The sequence below is a fragment of the Phymastichus coffea genome, unplaced genomic scaffold, assembly GCF_024137745.1.
Source record: "Phymastichus coffea isolate CEN01 unplaced genomic scaffold, Cenicafe_Pcof_1.1 PCOF00122, whole genome shotgun sequence".
Lineage (NCBI taxonomy): Eukaryota > Metazoa > Arthropoda > Insecta > Hymenoptera > Eulophidae > Phymastichus > Phymastichus coffea.
This window is the reverse complement of record NW_026706933.1, coordinates 461,717-484,797: the sequence shown is the minus strand read 5'-3', so window position 1 is coordinate 484,797 and position 23,081 is coordinate 461,717. Positions and strand designations below refer to the sequence as shown.

At 50.7% G+C, this 23,081-nt stretch overlaps 1 protein-coding gene and 1 long non-coding RNA gene across 9 annotated transcripts in view; both read right to left on the bottom strand.

The window, feature by feature from the left end:
* Positions 1-23,081, bottom strand: part of LOC131671243 (teneurin-m) — a 336,250-nt gene that overhangs the window by 87,131 nt on the left and 226,038 nt on the right. For 3 of the 8 annotated variants that reach the window (XM_058947518.1, XM_058947520.1, XM_058947523.1), the window contains exon 1: positions 12,742-13,215. The exons of the other annotated variants lie outside the window; for them this stretch is intronic. In XM_058947518.1, coding sequence (XP_058803501.1) covers positions 12,742-12,757 — 16 coding nt within the window. In that variant the 5' untranslated portion in view covers positions 12,758-13,215. Of the gene's footprint in view, positions 1-12,741; positions 13,216-23,081 lie in introns of those variants that run through there. 8 annotated transcript variants of the gene reach the window in all.
* Positions 15,068-20,006, bottom strand: LOC131671248 (uncharacterized). Its single transcript, XR_009302524.1, has 3 exons — positions 19,866-20,006; positions 17,426-17,504; positions 15,068-17,333 (listed from the first exon to the last, which is right to left on the bottom strand). It is a non-coding gene; the product is annotated as an uncharacterized LOC131671248 (long non-coding RNA).

Sequence of the window (23,081 nt, the reverse complement as noted above, 5' to 3'; positions counted from 1 at the left end):
AGCAAGCAAGCAAGCAAGCAAGCAAGCAAGCACAGACGGATCGATAAGGAGCTGCAGAGCGCGGAAGCCGTTCGCCCTTATACACTCGCCGACTATGTTTATGTAGCGGAGAAATCGAATTCGCGCGCGCGCGCGCGCCCGAGGAAAATGACCGGCCAATCTTTCAATTTGACGAGCGTTTATTGATATCTTCCGCTCGGATGATTTTGATGAGACTACTCGCTGCAGGCTCGCGTCGACGATCAATTCAGTCGGTCTTTGCAGATGTCCCGGCGGCAGCCTCGGCAAGCCATGCTCTGCGCAGTTGGGGACAGCTGGCACCAATGGAAGTCTTTCGCCGAGAAAAGCACAACATCCCGCGCACGCAAGTGAGCCTGCAGAGCGGGAAGAGGAAAAAAGTTGGCGCTCGTGCGCTCGCGTGCAAATTGGTCGATAAAAGAGCGGTCGTAGCGGTCGTCGAGCGGTGCTAGCAGCAGCAGCAGTAGTCGAGGAACAAGGTGCACGGCACACATTCTCCCAGCGGGGCATCAGAGGTTCTTCGCAAGACGGCGGACGGCGGAGAAGCTCGTGAATTACTTAACGACAATCGACTCTATCTCTCTACACCCGCCGAGCTTTAGCGCACTCGCTGCGGATCTAAAGCTCTGCGTACGTCATATTCCTATGGATCGCTTGCCTGAGCAACAGAGATTTCCAAAGATCTATGTTTCTGCGATGTGTATCGGTGATTCGCGCCTATCGCTTATAGCGTAACGATCCTCGTTTTATCTTATAGCCACTTTATTTCTAAATATTGACGTTATCGGCCGTCGCTGCCGCCGCTGCCGCCGCCGTCGCCGCCGCTGCACGTGAGGCGCCCTATTGATCAGTTCGGCAAACAATGTGCGCCCCGGTCCCGCGCGCGGGCGCGCGCTTAACGTTTACATTATGATAATACACCCACTTGATTTAGAATGTAGCCGCATTCGTTATCAAGAGAGACATACTGCAATTCGCAACAAACTGCTAATTACGCAGCGATCAAATTGGACGGAAGCTCGCAAAGGAACTCGAACGAAATTATTTTTGGCAGAGAAGAGAGAGGAAAGGGTTAGTCTATCGATCAGCTTGAAGCTGAAATTCCGCGCGTTGAGCGCATCCATAGTTCATCGGGCAACGCCAGCGCTACGGGCAATATGCTGCCGCGGAGCTGCTACTGCTTTTCTCCGGGGCGGCAGCGCCTCTTTATGAAAAATACAACTTTTTATTTTCATTGCTGAAAAGCGAGTGTGAAGCGCTTCTTTTGTACCGCGTTTATTGCTCTGCTTTGCTTCTGGACGCTCGCTTTCGCTACCGAGTATTTTTATTTCTATACAGTCGCAACGGCAATCGCGAAACAAGACTATAGCTCGTGGAAGAATTTTATAAATTTTTTATCCTTCTTTTACGAACGCACGTTGTACGTCTTGCTATTTATAGACAAAGTAGCCCGTACGTTATTTCTCGCGGGGTATCGATCGATTAAATAAGCGAACTCGGAGACACAGCAGCCAGCCTGCGCAGTAAACAAGAACAAGAAGGGGCAGAAAAATCAAGTAACCTGATTTTGCAGCAAACAAAATCAACGCATACGCACGCACATTTTCCCCCGTGCACAGCACGCCAAGAGAACGTCAAGCGCGCGTAACGCGTTCAAAGAAGCTGTCGAGCCGTTGAGCGAAGAAAAGTATATCACATGTCCATGGGAAAATTGAGTAAAAGGCAAAGTGCTGGTCTCTAGGCAATCTGGCGCATCTCTCTCTCGCTCTTCTTTTTTCATCAGGAAGAAGAAGAAGAAGAAGAAGAAGAAGAAGAAGAAGAAGAAGAAGAAGGAGAGCAGCTGTATGTATGTTCGTGTATGCGTGCAGCCCGTCTCTGCATTATTTATGAAGCCGTGCACGCGGGCAAAGAGAGCGTTGCTCCTTAGCATCTCGACATCTTTATCGATCTTACACTCCACAGCTCGCGCTCGTTATTATTTTTAGGGCGCAAAGAAAAGGTTATCGACTACCGAGGGAGAAAAAATGCCAGCCGATCGATATGCGTTTGCATTAGGCATGAGCATTTATTATCCATTCTTCTTGCAGATACGTATACCTATACCGCGTGCCGCGAGTTATATCATCATTTTTCTTGGTGCGGCCGCATAGTACATTCAATTTGCACGCTACACGACAATTACTGACTTAATGAACATGAATCAGAAGCATGTCCTGTTCGTCGAGAACAACGATGAGGTCGCCCGCAATAGCCTCTGCTTACTTTTGCCCGCCAACCGAATGCATTTTCGCGGTGCGCAACGATGGAGAACTAAGCTAAACTGAACACGTAGACGCCGCTGCTGGAGAAAACAAAGGCAAGACAAAGTCGGAGCCTCGAGTGCGCCTTTGGTGAGCGACTCGGCCAAAGGCCGTTTCTAATACACCTCCGCGACCAAATCACGCGCGACATCTGCGCCTATCGATAGTTAATAAGGAGAGACAGGGTGGAAGACGTGGAAGACCGTGCAAACGCTGGACAACGTGTATTTTTCCAGAACGCGCCCGCCGTGGTAAAGTGGTCTTGAAAGAAAGTTGCTTGTTGCAAATAGTTCGCTAAAAAGTCAGGCTATAGTTTACAAAGGCGTGCTTTCCTCGTGAATTATTGCAGCGGTGCGTATCGTTTAACTCTAATGATATTATGATTTGTTTACCAACGCGCTCGCAGTCCGTGCAAATTGCTGTACTTGCACCATTGACGATAGCTTGTTTGCACCCTAGCGGGAGTAGTCGTTTCAACAGATTTCATTTTTCGGAAGGTAAGCGTCAAGGCGATGCAAGGACGCGAAAGTAGATATGGAGCGGAGGGGAGCAGGAAACGAGCCAGCCAACCTAATTCAGCGCGGGATTTGCTGATCCCGGCAGCAGCAGCAGCAGCACAAGCAGCAGATAGTCGCTCATTATTTGGTGTCGACTGATCCCGCAGGGCTGTTGCTGCGCGTACTTGTCCGCCGATACGTCACTGTCCTGCCAGTGGTAGACAAGGCGGCGGGATACAAGACTCGCGAGCGTTACGAGCACAAACGTCTGACAGTTGGCAAAGATGCCGTAATGTACGTCCAGCTTGCTCCGAATTTAACGCTTTCTATTATCGTCGCTGATCAATTGCACAACAGATGTCGGCCGCACACAGCTCGCAGTCATACGCTGGCCGAATTAGCAATTCTGATGTAATTAGGTGTCGCGAAGAGAAAGAAGAGAAAGAAGAGAACGAGGGGGAAGAGGCTCGCGGTCAATTTTCAATCGCATGGCCGTGAAAGCTGGCCGGCCACGCCGAAGAAAATGGCCGCAGTAAATCCTGCGCATATTAAGGCGTTACGAAAAATCGAGCTACTGCTGGTGCTGGTGCTGGTGCTGGTGCTGGTGCTGCTGCTGCTACTGCTGCCACTGCTGCTGTTACGGGGCTGCAGTTATGAGCGCGCGGCTAAGGCATATTCAACGAGAATTTACCGCGGGCATAACAGTATCTAGTCTGCTTTCGAGCCATTGTAATCCGCCGGCGATATAAAATACGCTTCTGCCGCTCTGGCAATGGCGCTGGCGATTTATCAGCTGCCGCGTAAGTTTCAATTTAGGGCTCGCTGATATAATATAACTGCTGTTGCGGTGGTGGTGGTGGTGGTGGTGGTGGTGGTGGTGCTGCTGCTGCTGCTGCTGGCCAGCAGACAGCCTAATGAATACGAGTGAGCGAGCGAGAGAGAGCGTCACGGATTACGTTCGCGGACGATTATCACGATGGAGAGTTACGTACGCGCCAAGGGAATGTGACTGTGCTCGCGCGAACGAGTGTCGAGGACTCCTGGCGTCGTCGAATTGGCCAGCGAGCTCCGCGGGGAGCCTCGAAAATCGCCGCGTCGCAATGAGCTTCGGCGCCGGAGGTAGGCTGGCTCGCCGAAAAAGGAGCGCGGGGTCGCGGCGGCGCGGGGCAGGGCGGGGGGCAGGGCGGGGGGCAGCAGCAGACGAGGACGAGCGTCGGTATCGATCCTGGCGACTCCATTCAGCGGCAGACGCGCGCCACCGAGCGCCCGAGTTCTACCGCAGAGCGCAGCGAGCTCGGCGCACTACTCTGGTCTTTTATTTCAGCAAGCTCGCTCGCTGCCAACGGCTCGTTACATTGTTAAAGAAGATGGTGCAACTGCGCCTGCTCTGTCTTTCTCTGTCCGTTGATTGGCTTCGTACACGCAGCGCGGCGCTAGCCAACTCCGGGACTTATTAAGCTTGCATAAAACCGCTTCTTTCATATGGTTGTTCCGACTCGCGGAGGGAGGGGTATGCGCGTATTTTCACGTAGCCACGCGCCAATTGAACGGCAGTGGTGAGCGTTGGCTCGGATCTGCAAGCACACCGGTTCACTGGATGCGAAAATGCTCGGAATTATTTAACGGCTCGGAAAAAGCCGGCGTCTGCAGAAACAAGCAGAAATGTCGCTGCAGCGGAGCTCGGCGACACGCGACACGCGAGACGCGAGTGTTCTCGTCATTCGCTCGGATTAGCTTCGATTAGATTCGATCGGTATACCGATATTGCAGGAATTCATCTGGCGATACGAACGGACTTTATTTGTCGCGTACGACAGGTGCGAGCTCGCGGAAAACGTATCGTCAGATTTATCGATGGACGCTAGTCGCTAAGAAAGCTCAATACATCGATACTCACGCTCGGACAAGGAGCCCGCCGCTTGTTTGATCAACTCACCTGAAACAGAAAACAAGAGGCATTGGTAATTAGAAGGAAATCCGACAAATGTGGCAAGAGTAGCGAAAGAGAGTAGCGCGCTGGCCAACTCGTAAATCCAGTATGAGACAATGCCCTCTGGAGTGTTCGATTAAAGTGAAAAATATAAGCGAGACGGCAAAGAAAGCGTAAGCAAGCTAAGCTATATATCGGCTGACCCCTTTGCGAGCCCCGAATTTGAATTCGCCGGCGGGCTGTTTGTAAAATAAAGTGAGCTCGTTAAACGGCGGGCTTCGCAAAGAAAAATTGGCGAATAGAGTATTTAAGCGGTTAGGGAAAAATCGAGGTGGTCCGAAGGGCCTCTCTTATTGTCGACTAGAGAGGCTTTTCGGAATGAGGTTGAGTAATAACTGGATTCGGGTCGACGCGGAAAGCCGCTGCGCGCTCTCCAACGAGTTTCGCCTATATATTGGCCAAATGGATTATCAATTGGCTGCCCGCGCCAAGCGTGGCTTGCGATGCATCAAAAATTCAAGCTCCACGCTCGCTCGCTCCCTGCCTCTCTCGGTTACCAACAAAATTGACGCGCGTTCGTAAGATGTCTAAAAATATTTCGCGAGAGAGCGAGGACCTTTGATACCCCTCCGCGCTACCGGAACTTGGATTGCAGCTTTATTAGCTCGCGGCGCGTCGATTGGACCTTCGACCCCGTTTCTCCGTTTCCCCCGTTTTCCTTTCGCCCAGCCGATCGATTTTCGGCCTGGCTTGCGCGCTCTCTCCCTCTCCCTCTCCCTCTCCCTCTCCCTCTCCAAGAGCGCCCGCGCAAACTTCAGAAATGAAATGATCGAGCAGTCTGTCTTGGGCCGCGCGAACGCTCGATCGACGAGTCCTTCGTACTTTGCGTGCATTTTCCATCTATGCGCAGAGTGATTGCTAGGGGCAATTGGTTTTTCCTTTTTGTCGGAGAGCCCCGCGCGGCGATTAGTACGCGTCGAGTTCCGAATTTCCGACGCGAGCATGCGTCAATGTCCGGCACGCATTCCAGCGATCAATCGTCGCCGCTGCCGTTCGCAAGTTTACGCCAGCCGGCAGCAGTTGCGCGAGAAATAAAACTGTTAAAATATGAAGCTGCCAGCGTGTTTTCGGTAGATTTTTTTCCCGACTATCGCTGGCCTAACGCACGCCAGTTGAGATTAACACTGCTCTATCGATACTCCCTTCTTCCCTGAGCTTTCAATCGAGTCGGCCAATCGCGGCGCCTACAGCAGTGCTGCTGTTTCTCTTCGGATAGCTTGAAAAAGTGGACCGAACTGATACGAGCATGGCTGACGAAACACGCATGTGCCTCTTACTCGGTGTCGCATTAACACGGTGGCAGAAAACAAAATGAAGGTTATACGTGGGGCAGCAGCGGTTCCCGAGCAATTGTCAAAGCCGTCTTTGTCATTTTTCTCTTCGAGTAATTCCAGATCGGTGCCCGGCGACGAGGAGAAGCAAGAGAAGATATTATTTTAGGGCCGAGAGAGCGAGCGAGCTGCAGAAATGGACCGCCGAGGGAATGACGGGACGCGCATTTCCAAGTTCCCTCTACTCGCGCTCTCTCGCCGTTTTATGGACGACACTAAATTGCGCTCGATGCGTGAGCGGCAACGTTATCAGCGAACTGCCTCCTGCTCTCTCTCTCTCTCTCTCTCTCTCTCTCTCTCTCTCTCTCTCTCTCTCTCTCTCTCTCTCTCTCTCTCTCTTTTCGGACGGGCGCCGGAGGGGCATGTACAGTTCATTGACATCGAGGTTTGTGCAGTGTGCGACTGACAGGTCGAATCCTTGCACGATGCGATGATTGTTCAAACGTACGTGCCAATAGTTTTTGGCGCTATTAATCGCGATGCTTTTGCTGCTGATTTTATTACGTAAAATGTCGAAATAACTATCCGGACACTTTGGAAAGTGCCTTAACCAAATCCACGGGAGGTCGGCACAACGAACTGCGCAGGCGAGCGAGTGAAAAAAGGAGTCGAACAAAAGCCGAGCGAACATTTTCGAAAACGCATTTCCGCGATTGTCGAGTGAACGAACTGTATACATATACATGGCCAGACGAGTCTCGCTGCAGCGATGTATCGCTGGGAGGCTTTTCTCGTCATACACGCGCTCGGCAAATCGAGATTGCGCGTTCGATCGTCCCTTTTATCTGTTCGACTAGTACATTCTCTCTCTCTCTCTCTCTCTCGCTCTCTCTCTTTAATCTTCGGCCGAGCGCAATTCACACGCGCATATATGAGCAAAACTTGTATTACACGCTGCGCGCGCTCTCTCTCTCTCTCTCTCTCTCTCTCTCTGCCTCTTTTGACTATACGCTCGCGTTTTTTCTCTCCGTGTTTTTTTCGCGTTCGCTCTCGTTCAATCAGCGTTATTGCGATGCTCGATACACCTCTTTTCCATGTGTACGTGCGTGCATTCGCGTTTTCCGTGCGGTGCAAACATTCACAAAGACCTTGTTTATACTGTGCCCTCTATATCGGAGAAAATGAGGGAGCAAAGGCGGCTCGCAAAGTTCAGTGAAAATCAGTCCTAAAATGATTGGGCGGCTTATGAGAAGCCTTGGCTTGAGAAAAACGAGCTCGATTCGCCTGGCTGGCAACGCGCGATGAGCTAGCGACAAAGTCTGGATGAGTATGAATCGTAGCGGCCAAAAAGCCGGACGCGAAGAGCGAGCGAGCTCTCTAATTCGGCCGAGCGTATATAAAGTTGCAGTGATTTGTGGACGTCCACTTTTTGCGCGCCAAATCAGCGAAATCAGCAATCGAAAGACGAGCAAAGGTAGGGGCGAAAAAAGAAGCACTTTGCCTAATTGCATCGGATATTTGGAGATCGACTTTCGCAAAAAACGAGCGGAGCCTTTGAGTTGTTTGCCTCCGATCTTTCATATTCGAGTGAAAGGCTGCAAATAAAACAAAACTAAACAACTTCTCTCGATCGGTGCATTTTATCGGCGCGTCGCTTTGTGAGCGCTGCCTCGATTGACAAGCTCTCCCGAGTATCTCGCAAAAAGCCAAATATATCGCGGCGAAAGCCAAGCCGGGCTAAAAGCAGGGAGCACGAAAAGTGAATTTTTGTTGATCGTGTAACTGCGGACAGAAAGGAGGCTTGTCAAACGAGGTTCGGGCGCAGCGAGCAACGGAAGGGCGACCTCGGCCGAGCGACAGAGGTCGCGCAGTGTGCGCTTTCGCAACAACTTTGCCGGAGCGACGTTCGACCGATTGGCCATCGTCGTGGCGCGCCGAGGGCCCCTGTCGAGCGAGCATTTGTCACGGGCCGCGGCGCGGCCGAGCAGCGACTGTTGCACTCTTGCACTGGCCGAGTGGCGCCCGTTTAACGGCTGCGCAATCTCATCTCCGGCTCTGCAGCGCTTTCAGCAAATTAAAGCTCTGTCTTGCAAGGGCCAGCAGACACCTTTTTCCGCTATTATTCTGATTGCGCAGCCGTCCGTCATCTAATGGACTTTGTTCCGACTACTCCCCCGTCCTCCCTTTCCCGATCAAAAATTACCAGTCTATCTTTTTTCTCCTTGCTCACGCGCGAGAGTTGACATTGTTTCGCGCTCGTCTATTGTTATCCCTGTTTTCTCTCCCCGAGGCCACGGCTATGTTCAGTCGCGTTTTATTCCAAGCGCCTTTTCCATTCTCAAGCCACTCTCCCCCTCTCTCGATTTCTGATGATTGACTCAGAGCTAGCAATCCGCGCGCTGGACGCTGCTTTTTCAGGTCAAGATGACTTTTCGAGTTCGCCCTGTGATATCGCTATTCGATTTTCAATGCACTCCGGGAGTTCTACCGTTCAACTTTTCGCCGAAAGTCAAGTCGTTGACGGATTGGCAGCCGACTTGTATTCAGCGCGTCGCCACAATTATTTCCAAGCCTGTTTGGCTTTTCGAGTACGAGGCAACAACGCAAACAGCGCAAACAGCGCAAACAGCGCAAACAGCGCAAACAACACAGCGCGCGCGCACACCAAACTAGACCAAGAGATTCGATCGATTGTGCAAAACGTCAACGCGGCATGAAAAAACACGACGTTGTCTCTGTGTGGCAATTCGATTTTTTTATTTGTGCCGTGGCAAAAAAGAGAGGAATGGGAATGAAAAAAGTCGCTCGAGGGACGCATGACCGCGGGCGTGCAGTAGCGCGTAATTGTGCGTGTGTGGAAAGTCGGTCAGAGCTAGCGAGCGAGTCACGGGAAAAATTGTTGGCCATTTAAGGTGCCTCGTGGAAATCGCGAGTTACGACAGCTGCTCGGCTTTCCTCTTCTCTCGAAAAATTATGGCCAGCGAAGGGGACGCGATTAGAGTCCGCGCAGGTGCCTCGTCGATATTCAATTTTCGCATACGCCTCCAATTCCGGCGCTACTTGCCCAATATATCGGCTTTTCCGGGGCTGCTGCAGTGTAGCTGTCGCTACTGCGCTCTCGTCACTCTTTCCAATGGGACGTTGGTAATTATTCCGCGGTATTTCGGTATTTGGAAGTTCAGAGGGTAACGAATGTGCATGCTAAGTTTTTCCCGCACGATCGTCATTCGGAATCCACAGGTTGCAAGGCCAGCGAACAACAGCGAGTCAGAGCGAAGGAGGTATGATAGCCAGAACCACAGAGATGTTTGTTGCAGCATAACGATCAGCCAAGCATGAAAGTTCGAAGCAATTTGACGAGTGGTCAGTGTCAGTCAGTGAGAGAGCGAAATACAGAAATGCTTTTTCCTTCGAAGCTGCCTTGACTCCTGGCAAATGGGACGGGGCTTTACATCTGGAAAACGGATCTCTGCTAGATGGCTAACGACCGGCCTTAAGAGGCGAAAAAACCAAAGGAGAAACGAGCGCCGGGACAGCAGCAGCCAAGTCCGGTAGCGGCAACAATAATCACCAAGATTCAGCTTGATGCATTTGCATAGCGCCAGCATCGACAAAGGAAGGTTGACGACCGAGTATTTTTAATAGGCGGCCGCCGCGGCACAGCCTCTTCTGGCGTTCTCTCTCTCTCTCTCTCTTCTGCTTCTCTCTTTTGTTCGCAGTCGATTGGCCGCGCTGCCACTGCAGCCGGATGATGATCGGCTCCGCGTGCAGCCGCGATCATCAAGAAAGAGGAAGAGTCTGAATAATCCGCTACTCGCAGCTCTCTTTCATGTAGATCGCCGCCGCTTCGGCGTGCTTTCGCCTCCTTTCAAGGTTGTCGCATCGATCGCTCTTCATTTGGCAAAACTGCGCACAGCACAAGCCTGGCCGACCCCAGTCGCTTGGATTAAGCTGTCGCTGCCGTGCGTTCTTCTGCGATCCATCGATTGAATTGAACGATGCATCGTTGCGTTGGTGACGCGCAACTGCGAACAACTACGCGTCTGTGTCGTCGCTCGTCGCGAAAACCCGAGAAGAACCCTCGTCGTGAAAATCTGCAATCTAATGATTAAGCAACGGGTCAATCGCTGGCTGAGAGCACGTCTCAAAGGAAAAAAGAGAAAATCTTGAGGCAGGCATAGAGAGGGAAACGTACGCCAGGCTACAGGGCGGCTGCGGCGTATACGTTCCAATTCAATCGGCAAGTCCAACAGATGTAATATTTAACGGGCGTTTCGCCCGTCCCGTCCGTATTCTAAATAATTCAGTGCCGAGTCGCAAATCCCTCGAGGGATTTTCACATCCACGGGCGCGCGCGCAGCCAGCGTATTGGATTTTGGAGCTGCCTTGGCGCCAATTAAGAGAGAGCCTTCTCTCTCTCTCTCTCTCTCTCTCTCTCTCTCTCTCTCTCTCTCTCTCTCTCTCGCACTCTCATTCTGCAAAGTCCATGAAAATAACGATGACGAGTTGGGCAGCAAGTCAATTAGCGGCAATGGCTGTCTCCGCGTCGAGAGCGAAAGTCAGAAGGGTGCCGATGGGAACCGACTCTGCGATAACGACTACAGGACCTGCGGCTGGGAGAAAGTTACGCGGCTATCGTCGATTGCTCGCAATCGCAGTCTTTTCATACGATTGCCCAAGCAGACTGCTGTGGGCTCAACGTGTCGCAGTTTCGACAGCCTACGAAAATTGCAGTTGGTGAAAATAGAAATGGCGGCGGGCCGGAATTCGCATGCACGCGCCAGTGCGAATAATGAAAAACTCGAAATGAAGCGAAGGGGCGTTGGTACGCTCGTCTATAAATTACGTCACGTCTTTTGGCCCTTGAGCGCTGCTGCTGCTGCTGCTGCTGCTGCACTCGTGTCGTTATTTCGCACTTGGCGCTACTATTTTCAGCCACTGGCACGTGCAACCTCCCCACACACGCATGCGACGTGTCCGCGTCCCTATTAAAATGCCGTTGGCAACGACTTTTGTCGCGGGACCCAGCGATTATCGCTTTGCGTGCTCGCGCTTATCAAGCGTGTCTCGTTTCAAAAAAGACGAAGGAAAGGAGCAAAAAGTGCGGAGCGAAAGGGAGGGGAGGATAGCTGTTAAAACGGTAATTTGATGGATCGGTGTGCTTGGAAGCACTTGATAGGAAAAAACAGTGACAGGGCATGTACACAGTCTCTCTCTCTCTCTCTCTCTCTCTCTCTCTCTCGAGAGAGAGAGAGAGAGAGAGAGAGAGAGTAGACGACATTTAGGTCAGAGTTGCCACATGGGAAAGATGCCGATGCTACTACTCGAGGATGAGATCATTGGTTGGAGAAGGTCCATAAGTTACTGATTCATCTGCTTACGGGCGCAAGGCTGACAAAGACTTAATCGATGAATTTGGAGAGCAGTGGCAGATGGCGGTCGGGGCCAGTGGTCGGAGTTGTCGGGTGCTCGAGCGAAACATCGATTTGCCATCCATCGGAAAGAGAAAGACAGCGCGAAGAGGGCGCGTTAACGATCGGTCTGGTGCAAGGGCCATTGTTAGCCGCGAAAAGAAAATATTGAAGATTCGGCAGGGCGAGAGAGCGAGTTGGAGCCTGCGCCGCTCCAGAGGCTTGCCAATCCGGCGTGGCTCCGCTATAGCTGTGGCGCGCGCGAGCGAGCGAATCGATAAGGCGCCGCGGGATTCGCCAGACGACATCCCGGAAGGAACCTTCGAAAAACCACTTGACGAGAGGGAACGAACGAACGATTCATGGCTCCCGCAAGGCCTTGGCTTTTCCCACCCCCTCTCTGAGCAAACAACTTTTTTCTCCTTCCTTCGTCCTGGCGGCAGTGCTGCTTCGGGGATTTTATTTTGCGAGCGCGTAAATCAGGCCGGTCTCGCTCTGCCGTGCGTAATTTCATTAGGTGGCCCCCTAATGCGTCGCCTCGCGGGGGCCAATGACTCAACGTCTAGGCTCGTGTGACTCGATGCCACTGGGATAGGTGTCAGCTTCAACGTCCAGAAAGAAGGATCTTCGAGCGCTTAACCACGCGCGCCTACGCGAACCGCACGACAAGCCGAGTTGCGACCAAATGCAAAACCAAAGTGCACTTTGGCCAAGGCCGACTTTTCCGCTAGTGCATTCGTTGCCGTTGCGAGCTTTTGTTTTTATTGACCTTGGCTCGATAGCTAGACGACTAAACAACCACTAAACAATCACCGACCAACGACCGACCAACGACCGACCAACGGACGAAAATCCGATAAAAGCGTCGCGCAGTGCTGTGCGGCAGCAGATAGTATGTCGCACGGTAACTCGATTGTTGAATGATCGCTGCACTACCAGTACGTGTCCACAGGCTTCGCCCAAGCGTTTCCACTCGATTGACATGTAGGATAATCGCATCGTGCCAGCTCAATCGCATCTTATCCAACGCGAGTCTACGAGTCGTCAAGCCAGTTTGCAAGCTCTTTTTAGGCGACTAGTGGCCTTAGCCCTTCTGTCGGACATGCAGGGCATTATTATATGGGCAGGGGCTGCGAAGGCGGAGGGGTGCAAGAGTGGCCGATAACGATGGGCGTGGTGGTGGGGAGCGTAGAGAGATTGCGACGAGATTGGCATGCAGAGTCGTTGGCGTTTTGTGTGTGGACTCCAGCTCACCTGGCTCCTGGTACATTGATCCTCGCTCGCGAGCTGCCTAATTGTCCGCTGCTGTCTCATGGCACAGGACACTTTGGCTATCTTTTATCACTTTTTTATTCAGATCATCACCAGCGGACCGATCGAAAGAAAGAAAAAGAAAGTCGATGAAAAGAAATGAAAAAAGGGACGAAGAACGAGGAGCAAGAGGAGGAGGGGGACTGGACCTCGCTCTCTCTCTCTCTCTCTCTCTCTCTCTCTCTCTCTCTCTCTCTCGAGTTCTGTCGGCTCGAAAGCGCGGGAATCGAGTGCGTGTATGAGTCAGCTCGTGATTTCGAGCTTCTTTGCGCACACTCGATTCGACGTCCTTGACACTTGTCCTCGGCTTTTGCTGGGTTCGTTACGTTGGTCGATCTTCCTTGATCTGCTTCCGCTTTGAGATGGGCAAAGGAGGGAAAAAAGAGGCAAACGGCACCGTCGTGCGTCGAGCGAGTGTTCGCGATCGGAGGCCAGGCGGTGCACTGACTCCGCGGCGGCGGTGGTGCTGGAGGTGGTGGAGGTGGCGGTGGTGGTGGTGGTGGTGGTGGTGGCGGCGGCGGCGGCGGCAGCGAGTTCCTTGCTCTCTGCGTCTCCCTTCGCGTTGTCGCGAGGAGCGCATGCGCAAGGGCGCACACGTGTTGGAGCGCTGCACCTACGTGTACGTACTGGAAAAGCCACGGCGAGCTTGACTGTGTGCGGGAGACACGGGGTGCGCGCAAGCAACCCCCCACGCAACCAAGCGCCCCAGCTCGATACCGTCGCCCGGGGTAGCACCCAACCACCAGATATATTTCGACGCCCATACCATCGCTCGCATTAACCCTCTCTCTCCCTCCAGCCTCTGTCTGCCTTGCAGACCTGCGGGATTACGTTAACGTTGACGATCTCGGCTCTTTCCAATAGAAAAGCCAAAACAGCAAGCCAAAACATACCGCAAGTTTGCATTTTTCTGCGCTTCCGTCCTGCTTCGGAGAATGTCGAAGGAATTTTCGCGCGAGCCCAGTTCAATTTTTAACTCAAGATTGCCACGCGGATATGGAACGTAATTTCCGGTCGACCCGTTTAGCGCGAGCGACAAGAAGAACACGCGAGAGCCGGCGCGCGATTCGGAGAGTAAAAGGTAAAAATGGAATGAGCGATACAACTGGGGCAGGTTTCTCGCGCGGACGTAGTTCTCGGTGACTTCCAATCGAATTACACTCGGCGTGCGCGCACGAACAAAACAAACGTAGGTGATGGTTCGACGACCTCCCCTGCAACGGGCCGTCGCGCTTATCAGATCAAGCTAATTTTTGGTGTTGATCGTGCTTAGAATATGAAGCGACCGTAAGAAGCCTGGGCTTTGTTCGCTACTTGCCGCTCGTAATTCTTGGCTTCCTTCGCAGCCAGCGCCAATGGCTCAGCTGCACTCGGCTGCGTGAATCAGTATGAGCGACCAATTAGGCAATGATTACCTCGGAGGAAACGGAGCGCGCGTCGCGGCAGTTGCAAACGCCAGCCTGAGCTGTTTCTTATTTTTTTCTCTTCCCTTTTCAGACGTAAATTTCAAAGTCAGATGAGTGCCGTTTCGCCTGTGCTTCGTGTGATTTCCGATTGAACACTCACCCGAGCTTGATATATTTTCTTCCCATACTTGGAAATGACTTCCGCGAACAGCGCTAGGAAAGGCGGCTGCCAGAATAACGGCGATTATTAAAAAAAGCAGAAAGCTAGGAAAAAACCCGATGAAAGGAGAAAATGTCTATTGCAGTTGTACAATAATTCTCGGTCTTTCTCTCAAATTCTTAGCTGTGGTTGTTCGTGCGCTCTCGTAGGAGACGAGGAAGCAGCGCGCGAAGAGGACAGAAATATCTGTAAGAAAATTTCATATTGCAGGAAATCATAAATCTCGAGAGCGGGGCATAATAAAACAGAGGAGAGAGAGGACCGAATATAAAACGTTTGGAACAAAAAGGTTATAGCGGTAGGTGCGACTCGAGAAAAATAGGAGGAAAGGCAACGTTTGCCCGGTCGCGTAGCTCGCAGATGTGCTAGACAGTGCCATGCCGAATGAATAATAAGGCTTAAAGTTCGAGACGCGGAATGAAATGGTGTCGTTGACGTCGTAGTCGCCAAAGTGCAAACGCGATGAAATGGAATATCTAATAAGGGACAAATGCACTTGGGCGCCGAATTTACCGTCTCGTCTTTCGGCGAGTTCACGGATGAGCTCGTTAGAAGCGCATCGCTGAGCTTCCAAAATCAATGCGTTCTTTTCGACTAGACTCTAAATCTTTATTTTGACAAGAAGAGCTTTACAGTCTGACAATGTGCATCTGATGTAGAGATTTTTGCAGGCGACTCACGTATTACACCGATCACCAGGCAAGTCGGCAAAGGAAGCAGAAGGACAAGCGCAAAAAGGAGTAATAAAATTATTCTGATTCCAAGTTGAAGCAGCAGCGTTGGCAGCAGCGCGCGTAGCCGTGAGCATCTCTCTGTGTTTCGCTCGCTTTCGCTCGTTTTCGTTCGCTTTCGAGCGCTTTCGAGCGCTTTCGAGCGCTTTCGAGCGCTTTCGAGCGCTTTCGAGCGCTTTCGAGCTTGGAAGGCCGCGTGGCGGCGGCGGCGGCGGCGGCTCGGGCACTCTATCTTCGGCAAAAAATCTTTCCGCGTGGCGTCTCCCTGGTCTGGCCGTCGAGTTTTATTTCTATTCGTCTCCCCATTTGGCCCGCGACGACGTCACTCGCGATCCCTTCGGATATCGAACGACTAGGCGCGCCATCTCGCTCTTCACCACTGCTGCAAAGACTCCCCGAGTCCCCTCGGTGTGTAACGGGGCTGAGTGCCTTTAATCCGAAGGCGCGCATAAGTAAATTGTGCTGGGATAATTATTCGCGGGACTCGCTTTCAAGCGACTTCTTTTTTCTGGCCTGTCTGCCCTGTAGCCGACGAGAGAGACCTGCCAAGAGTCCTTATTTTATTCGGCAGGCAGAGCTAAACGAATTTCCATTTCAATTGATATTCCGCTTTCTATCAAGGTGCTTCCGCCTCCAGTGCGATAATCGCACATACCGATGAATCTGCGATGTCGCTTAATTAGACAGGGAGTCGAGTGGAACGCCAACGCGAGAAACAATCGTGGAGTGGCGGCGGCAGTGTCGTTGGAAAGAAGGCGCGAACGAGTCAAGCTAGCCGGCACTCCGTTATCTCGTGCCGTCGTGCCTGCCGAAAAACCAGCCGAGACACGTCGCATCAAGACGGATGGCTTCTAAAGTGCGCAGCTCGCGAATTAAGGCCCCGGAATGCCGAGTGATGATGCAATCGCTCCCTCCTAAATGCAACAAGAAACCTCGTAAATCCTCGCGAGAGCTGCCAACCGAAATCCCTCCGACGCTCTCTACCACCATTCTACTTTATAGAAATTCTTTCATCGTTTGCTCCACCTGCCTTCGATATCTTTTCTTCCGCGTCCACGCCGACAAATATTGCCGGATCTGCTTTGCTTACATCGTGTTTGTTCGGAATATTGACAGGCGATATTTTTTGCTGGCCCCACTCAATTATTTCTTTAGTTTGGTTTCTCTTGCAATTCTATCGCTGCCATGCTTATACGGTTGCACGTGTAGCAGCGTTTTGCAAAAAATTGGCCCGAGAGTTGTTGATATTAAAAAGAGGAGAGAGACGGAGGGAGGAAAACATGAATGGAAAAAAATGGTGTACGTGTACACGCGGAATATTAAAAGGATGGGCTTTCGGACGAAAAATGAAAATGAAATGAACGATAACGATCGCGACGCGAGTGCCAATAAGTCGCGATTGGAAGCGACTTGTTCGTGTCCCATGAAAATGTTTTGGGTCGAAAACAAGCCTGAAAATAATTAGCGGATTGATCAAGATCGGTCGTCAAATTCTCGCGGCCGAGCGACAACTTAAGAGCGCTGCTCGAAGTAACAAGAAAAAAGAGGAAGCCTCCTAAGCCGCCAGTCGGTCGAGAGTGAGCAGACAGACCTGCGAGAAAGGACAGGCAAAAAGGCCAGAAAAGAAATGTCGAGCGAAAGAGATCGAAGAGAGAAAGAGAGGAAGAGAGAGAGAGAGAGAGGAGCGAAATTGCCGAAAAAAGCGGTATCAAAGGTGTGTGCGGCGGGGGTGAAACGTGTTTCGAGGGAGAAAAAAGAGCAAGACGTGTCTTAACGAGCCCGCATCGCGCACCGATGCAAAGTGACGTCGTCTCGAGCCGCGGATAATACAATTAGAGAGGCCCTTAATTCGGAGGAGACTCTATCGCACGTACTCGCCTTCGCGCCATTATTTATTCGCCGCAGATATTTTGCCTGCATCTTGGGATTCTTTAGAGAGCGAGTCGTCAATTTTTCTTCGTCTTCTTCTTCTTCTTCTATTTTATCTTTTTGCCAGTTGAAAAGTCCGCTACGTCCGTGTGCGCGCCTGTGTATCGACGCTATCTTTTTATTCGGGTATTTTGCAGTTGCAGGTGTAATTGAATATTCCGTCGCCGCCTATGCAAACGTTGCTACTCAGAATACATTTCATATCGCAAAGAACCCTTTGAAAATTATTGCACGGTTTTGCATCTGTCACTGGAAAAACAGAATTAACAAGCATCGTTTTTTATTGCTGCATAATAGATTACAGCAAAAAAATCAAAACAGAATAAATAAAATTGCCTTACACTCCATTGCTGCCAGGACAACGAGGAACAAAATAATGTGTAGTGCTCTCATTTCATCAAACGAATGCCTGAAAGTTCACTGCAAAACAAACGTGGACGAAATCTCGTTATGCAGATTAGCACTTGTGATTATGATCTACTAGGAAAACTACGTTTGTTATAAATGCGTCGCCATTAGGTGAAAATTAAGTAAAGGAAAAAAAAGGTATGTAGGCTGTTTGTAAAATTTCGGCAAGGTCGTGTGCAGAATACGCTGCTAAAAATTATGATCATCCTCGTGTCTGAGAGGCAGCAGCAGCAATCTTCCCCTAGTCATTACAACGTAAATTTGCTGCTGTCTGGAAGGAGATGCAGCTCGGTTCTAACGATGAAAAACACGTTAGCCAAGACGGAGGGAGGAGGAGTCGCGCCGCGCGACAATAAAGCAGGAAGTGGAAGGTGTCGAGCGAAGCGGCCGCGGCGCGGGGCACGAATTCTTCGAGCACGCACATCGTCGCCGATTAGATCGTCTCTCGCTCGAATAAATTTATTCGCGATAGCTAAAACCTCGTATAATTGGCTGCTTATCTTGCCACGGTTATACCCTCATAAGTCGTTCAACCTCAGATAGTTTTCAAACGGGGATTTAGCTCTTTACTCTACACCTCGCCCGCATCTTGTTTGTGTGTTTCTTCGCTCTTTCGCGCCTGGTTCTAGCGATTCGTCTAATCCAAATGAAGCGAAGAGAAAAACACGCTCTGCAACGTAATAACCGCTACCGGAAAACTTTCTCTCCGCTGTCGTTATTTGAGTAAACGTTGAAAACTAATTGCCGCGGTGTCCCGCTGAAAATTCATTTGACGTAGGCCAAAAATGAGTTTTTCGCAATAAAAATACGAAAAAAAAAAAAAAAAAAAAAGAAGAGAGCGGCGCGTTGGCGATGTAGTGAAAGGATAATCCTATACGCAATCAAAGGCAATCTCCCGGGCAAACAAAAGCCCATTCCCCCGTCAACCGCAGTGCTCTCGCTGGCGCTCTCTCTCTCTTAGCAGTGCCGCGACTTTTCGGCGCGCTGACCGACTCCTCGTTAACTCGGGAAAAGGGATATTACGCAAATAGACGGCTAATTAAAAAACGGCGCCAACTTCCATTGGCCTCTCTCCCTACGTAGTCGCGCGCAACGAAAATCTCGCGGATTTCTGCCTTAAATATTTATGAAAACCACCAAGCGGATTATAAATTGAATATTTAACGAGAGAATGCTGGCTTATTTGTATATTTATGGGCAAGCTGCTGCTGTTATGCACGCGGATTAATTGCGGCGGCTATCGAAAAGTTAGAAGCGACTGGAAGGTGTGCATCGCCGCGGGATCGTCATTTATTATTCGTCGCCATTGAATATTAATTGAAAGCAGATACTTGACGTACGGAAAAGTTGTTGTCGAAGTAAATGTCATAATTGGCGCGCGACACACGAGTTATTTGGCTTTGCTCGCTGTGCATCAGACGGTGAGTAATCGAAGAGTCAATGCGGAACACGGGGCTCTTTCCTCGTGCATCTTGTTTTGGAGATCCGCTATTTATCCTGCTGCGGCGCGGTTTAACCTCGTCGTCGTCGTCGCCGCCGCCGCCGCCGCCGCCGCCGCCGCCGCCGCCGCCGCCGTTGCCGAGAGTTATCGCAAATATTTGCGAGCTCCCGCGCAAAGGTGAGGATAGTTTGCACATGTAGCACACAGCGCGCCAACACGATCAGACAGAGATGTGTTGCCCTTTCTCGCGCTCCAAATGCCAAGTGCCAATAGTTTGCAAGCACGCGTCACAGCTTTTTTCCACTCTCACGAACAAGACGTTCCGACTTTTTTTTTAATGATCGACGCTTCGGAGTTACGTTAACCGCGGCTATGTGGGTTTTTAGGTGAATTCCCCTATGTTTTTTTTAATGTTAGCTACATCAAATACATTGGTTTATTTATTAGTCGCGCATTTACATTAATCTCGGCTAATAAACTCGCTTGACATATTGGACTGCAACACTGTGTTGATTTTGTATTTACCATTGCAGCCTTCACAATTTATCGTGCTTGGTGACAATTATTTACGCATAGCCAGACGCGAAATTTATTTTAGCTACGCTTGTGCTTGCTATTCGATAATAAAAATTATGCAATATAAACTTGGGTGGGAAAAGCGTAATGTTTGAATTTTCGTAAAGACGAACTATTAGCAAGTTTTCCGTAAGCAATATCATTCTACGAAACACGAATAAAAGGGCTTCCGCGGTATAATATCAGTTGATTGGCCGATGGTCGAATACGTTCGATCTCGCCGGGCTTATTAATTTAGAGAGTAAGCACGGCCACATTTTGTAAAGTTTGCGATCGAGACTAGACGGAATTCGACTTTTATGGTAAAACTACGTACATGCACTTACAGATGTGTATACACGAAGAGGCGAGTTTACCTTGAGCGTGCCGTCAAATTGTCGGTTCGATACAGAGGCTCGTAAAGTGTGTGTGACTTTTGACGGTATCGAAATACAGTTAGCAAACTATTGCAAGCGAGTAAGTAAGGTCGGTCCGTCGTCGTCTATGGCGGCTGCGAGCAAAGTGATAACTAACGCGGTGGAGCTTGCAGCAGCGCAGTCGGACGGGTCAGGGCGAATAGAATGACACACACAGACACACACGGTCAGCTCAAGCCGGAGCATTCCGGGCGGACAGCGATTGTTTAGTAGTTTGCGCTCGCTTTCACTCCCTTTTGCTCGCTAGATTGACTCTTTGTCCGCGAGCTACTGCTTGTCATTCGAAATGCCTCGTCGTGAGCCAGTCATCGGACGATCACGCGCGAGCCGCCTTTTCTTTTCCTCGTCGAAGCAGCGTCAGCTATATCGCGTAACTATTTGCACGCACGAGCCTCGAGCCTGGTTTTCACGGGGAAGAAAGCTGCCGCCGTCGCCGCTGCATTCGCTACGGGAATAGCAAATAAGATGCCTCGAGTGTGTTTTCTTCAATCAGCGCGGTCCCTTCAACTTCTAAATCCTTTTAAGTAGAATTTATCGCGCGCTGCGTCGCCGTGCACCACTACTAGTTGAGTAGAAAACCAGTTGTTTTTAAGTACTGCATTAATGCACTTCCAAACCACTTGATCAGATATACGGCACTTCGCCACGAGTGGCAAATTAGATCAGTCGGCACCCAAGCCCAGCCTAGCAGGTCGATATTCAAATCGTTCTAATCCTCATGCGAGCCGAAAAAAGAAAGACGAGTAAGCTCTCTATCGGATATGTGCATCGCTTGTGCACTACCAATTGGACGGGCCTCGGTTGTAAAAAGCCTGGTGTTCGGCAGCCAATGAAAATACCGAAAGCTACGTAGCCGAGAGTCGAGCGAGACCGTCGTTCGGTGGTGCTCCCTCGCGCAAAGGAGCAAAGGAAAAAGGGCGAGTGCGCTGTGTGCGCTGCTCCGTTTGTCCTGGTATTTTCTCGTGCGTAGGCACACCGCGGATCGCTGCATTTTTCACGAGTCCGACCAAGTCTATAGACGCAAGCCTATGCATCTTTCAGTCTCGTGCCGGAACAGCTTTCAATCATTCTCTCTCTCCCTCTCTCTCTCTTGCCCTCGTCCTGCGATCAATTAATATTTAGCGCTCTCATTCTCGTTTCCTTGTCTCTTTCGTTCTGCCCGCAGCTCTGATTCATGCTCAGCACTTACCTCCAGTGTATCGGCCGTCTGTATCTAGCGTGTCTTTTGGGTACTCACCTGAAACAAACAAAACCAAAACGACCAAGATTATTTACGCTGCAACGAGAGAGGTAGGCGCTGCTGCAGGTCGCGTGCCTGCTCATTAGCAACGAGAGCGCGCTGCAGACTCGCAAAAGTCGACCCGTCGAAAAGCTAGTGCTCGCCACTTTGTACACGCCAAATATTGACCGGAGCTAATTGGCTTGTATCAAATCTCGTTTGTATCGGTTCAGCCGAAAATTCATTATTTTTTCATTCGTTAAAAAGTACTTAATCTTGCAAAATTAGCAGCTTTCGAAAGTCGAGATGCAAAAAAGCTGGATGCCAATGAAAAAGGGAATGCTGCCAGTTGTAATCTAGCCAATTTGAGTGGATAAATGAGGAAGGAGGGGAAAATGCAAAGAAAATGCGTGCAGTAAACCGTAGATATTGGCAATCGATTCGCGCGAGTCCGCGGACGTCTATTTTAAGGGCGTTTTTCATCGAAGCAGCGCGTGCGAGCCTTTCGTCACGCGCTTGTTTCGTCTCTCTGCGAATATTGGCCGGATACGCGCACGTGCGCGGACTTGTTTATTGATGCGCATATGCGCGATATTAGGCTGGCGCTGTTCCTGCTGCTGCTGCCGCTGCAGCCGTCGTCACCGCCCGAGTGACAAATTCGCGCGGATGCGAGAGATTCTCTTTTTTTCGTTGCTGCTGAGTTATGGGAAGCGTGATACGTATAGGATTTTTTCGTTCTCGAGGTGAGCGCGCCACGATAGAAAGTAATTTGTAGTGAAATGAACACTTGCACCGGACGAGTCGAAAGAAACAACAGGCTGGCACGATGCATCTCCATAAAAGTGGAGAGTCTCGGTCGTCCATTTGCAGCTCATGAACGGGGCAATTAACCGATCGGCCGCCTCGTGAAATAAAAAGCTCTGGCACAAATTTTTGCGGCTTAACGACGCGAGAAAGGAGAGGACGAATAATACGAGAATTAATCGCAAGGGGAAGGGCACAGCGAGAGCCCGGAAGCATCTCGTTACATAATGCACAATGCTTGCGCTAATTATCGGCGACGAGCGTAATTATTCTTGGAAAGCAAACCCTTAACGGTGCCCGCACACGGGCAGTGTACGTATACCTCTCTCTCTCTCTCTCTCTCTCTCTCTCTCTCTCTCTCTCTCTCTCTCTCTCTCTCTCTCTCTCTCTCTCTCTCTCTCTCGCGCGCGCGATGCTATAAGCCTCTCCGATTTCGCGACTCTCGCTCGCCCTCGACTCGACTGGCGCGCACACTCCACGTTCCTATCTGGAAATTCGTTCATTGTTTCGCACAGTCGCCGCCGCTCTCTCGGATACCGCACCTTATTTTTCTACCTCCTTTTTCCTTTAAATTCTTTTAAAAGGCGAACTCGATTAAACTTTCAAATCGTATCTACTTGGCTTCTTATCAGACACACTCAATGGCTTAGATTATTTTCTGATCAGCCCATCTTCGAGAAATTGGTTGCAAATCATGTGAGAGAGTGAACTCTACAGTTGCATAATATGATTTTGCTTTGACTGATGAAATCCAAGTCGATGGTCAAAGCGGGCAAACGCCTTTATATGTTTCTATGTTCCCGTAAATTCTGCCTCGAGAAAGAAGTACTCGATTGATCTGTTTAGTCCGCGGTTTGGCAGTTGTATGCAGCGCGGCGGCGGCACCAGAGAGAGAGAGAGAGAGAGAGAGAGAGAGAGAGAGAGAGAGAGAAAGCTAGCGAGGAGGGCAGACAGTAGACATGGAGAGTTTTGCTCGCGAGCGCAAATGTAATCGGCAAATTGCGTTTTCGACGAGTAGACTGTCTCTCGCGCGCGAGCTGCAAAATAGCACGGTGGACGAGTCCGTAGCCGTGCAGTGTCCGCACCCAGACATCCCGTCGTCCTCCGCTCTCTCTCTCTCTCTCTCTCTCTCT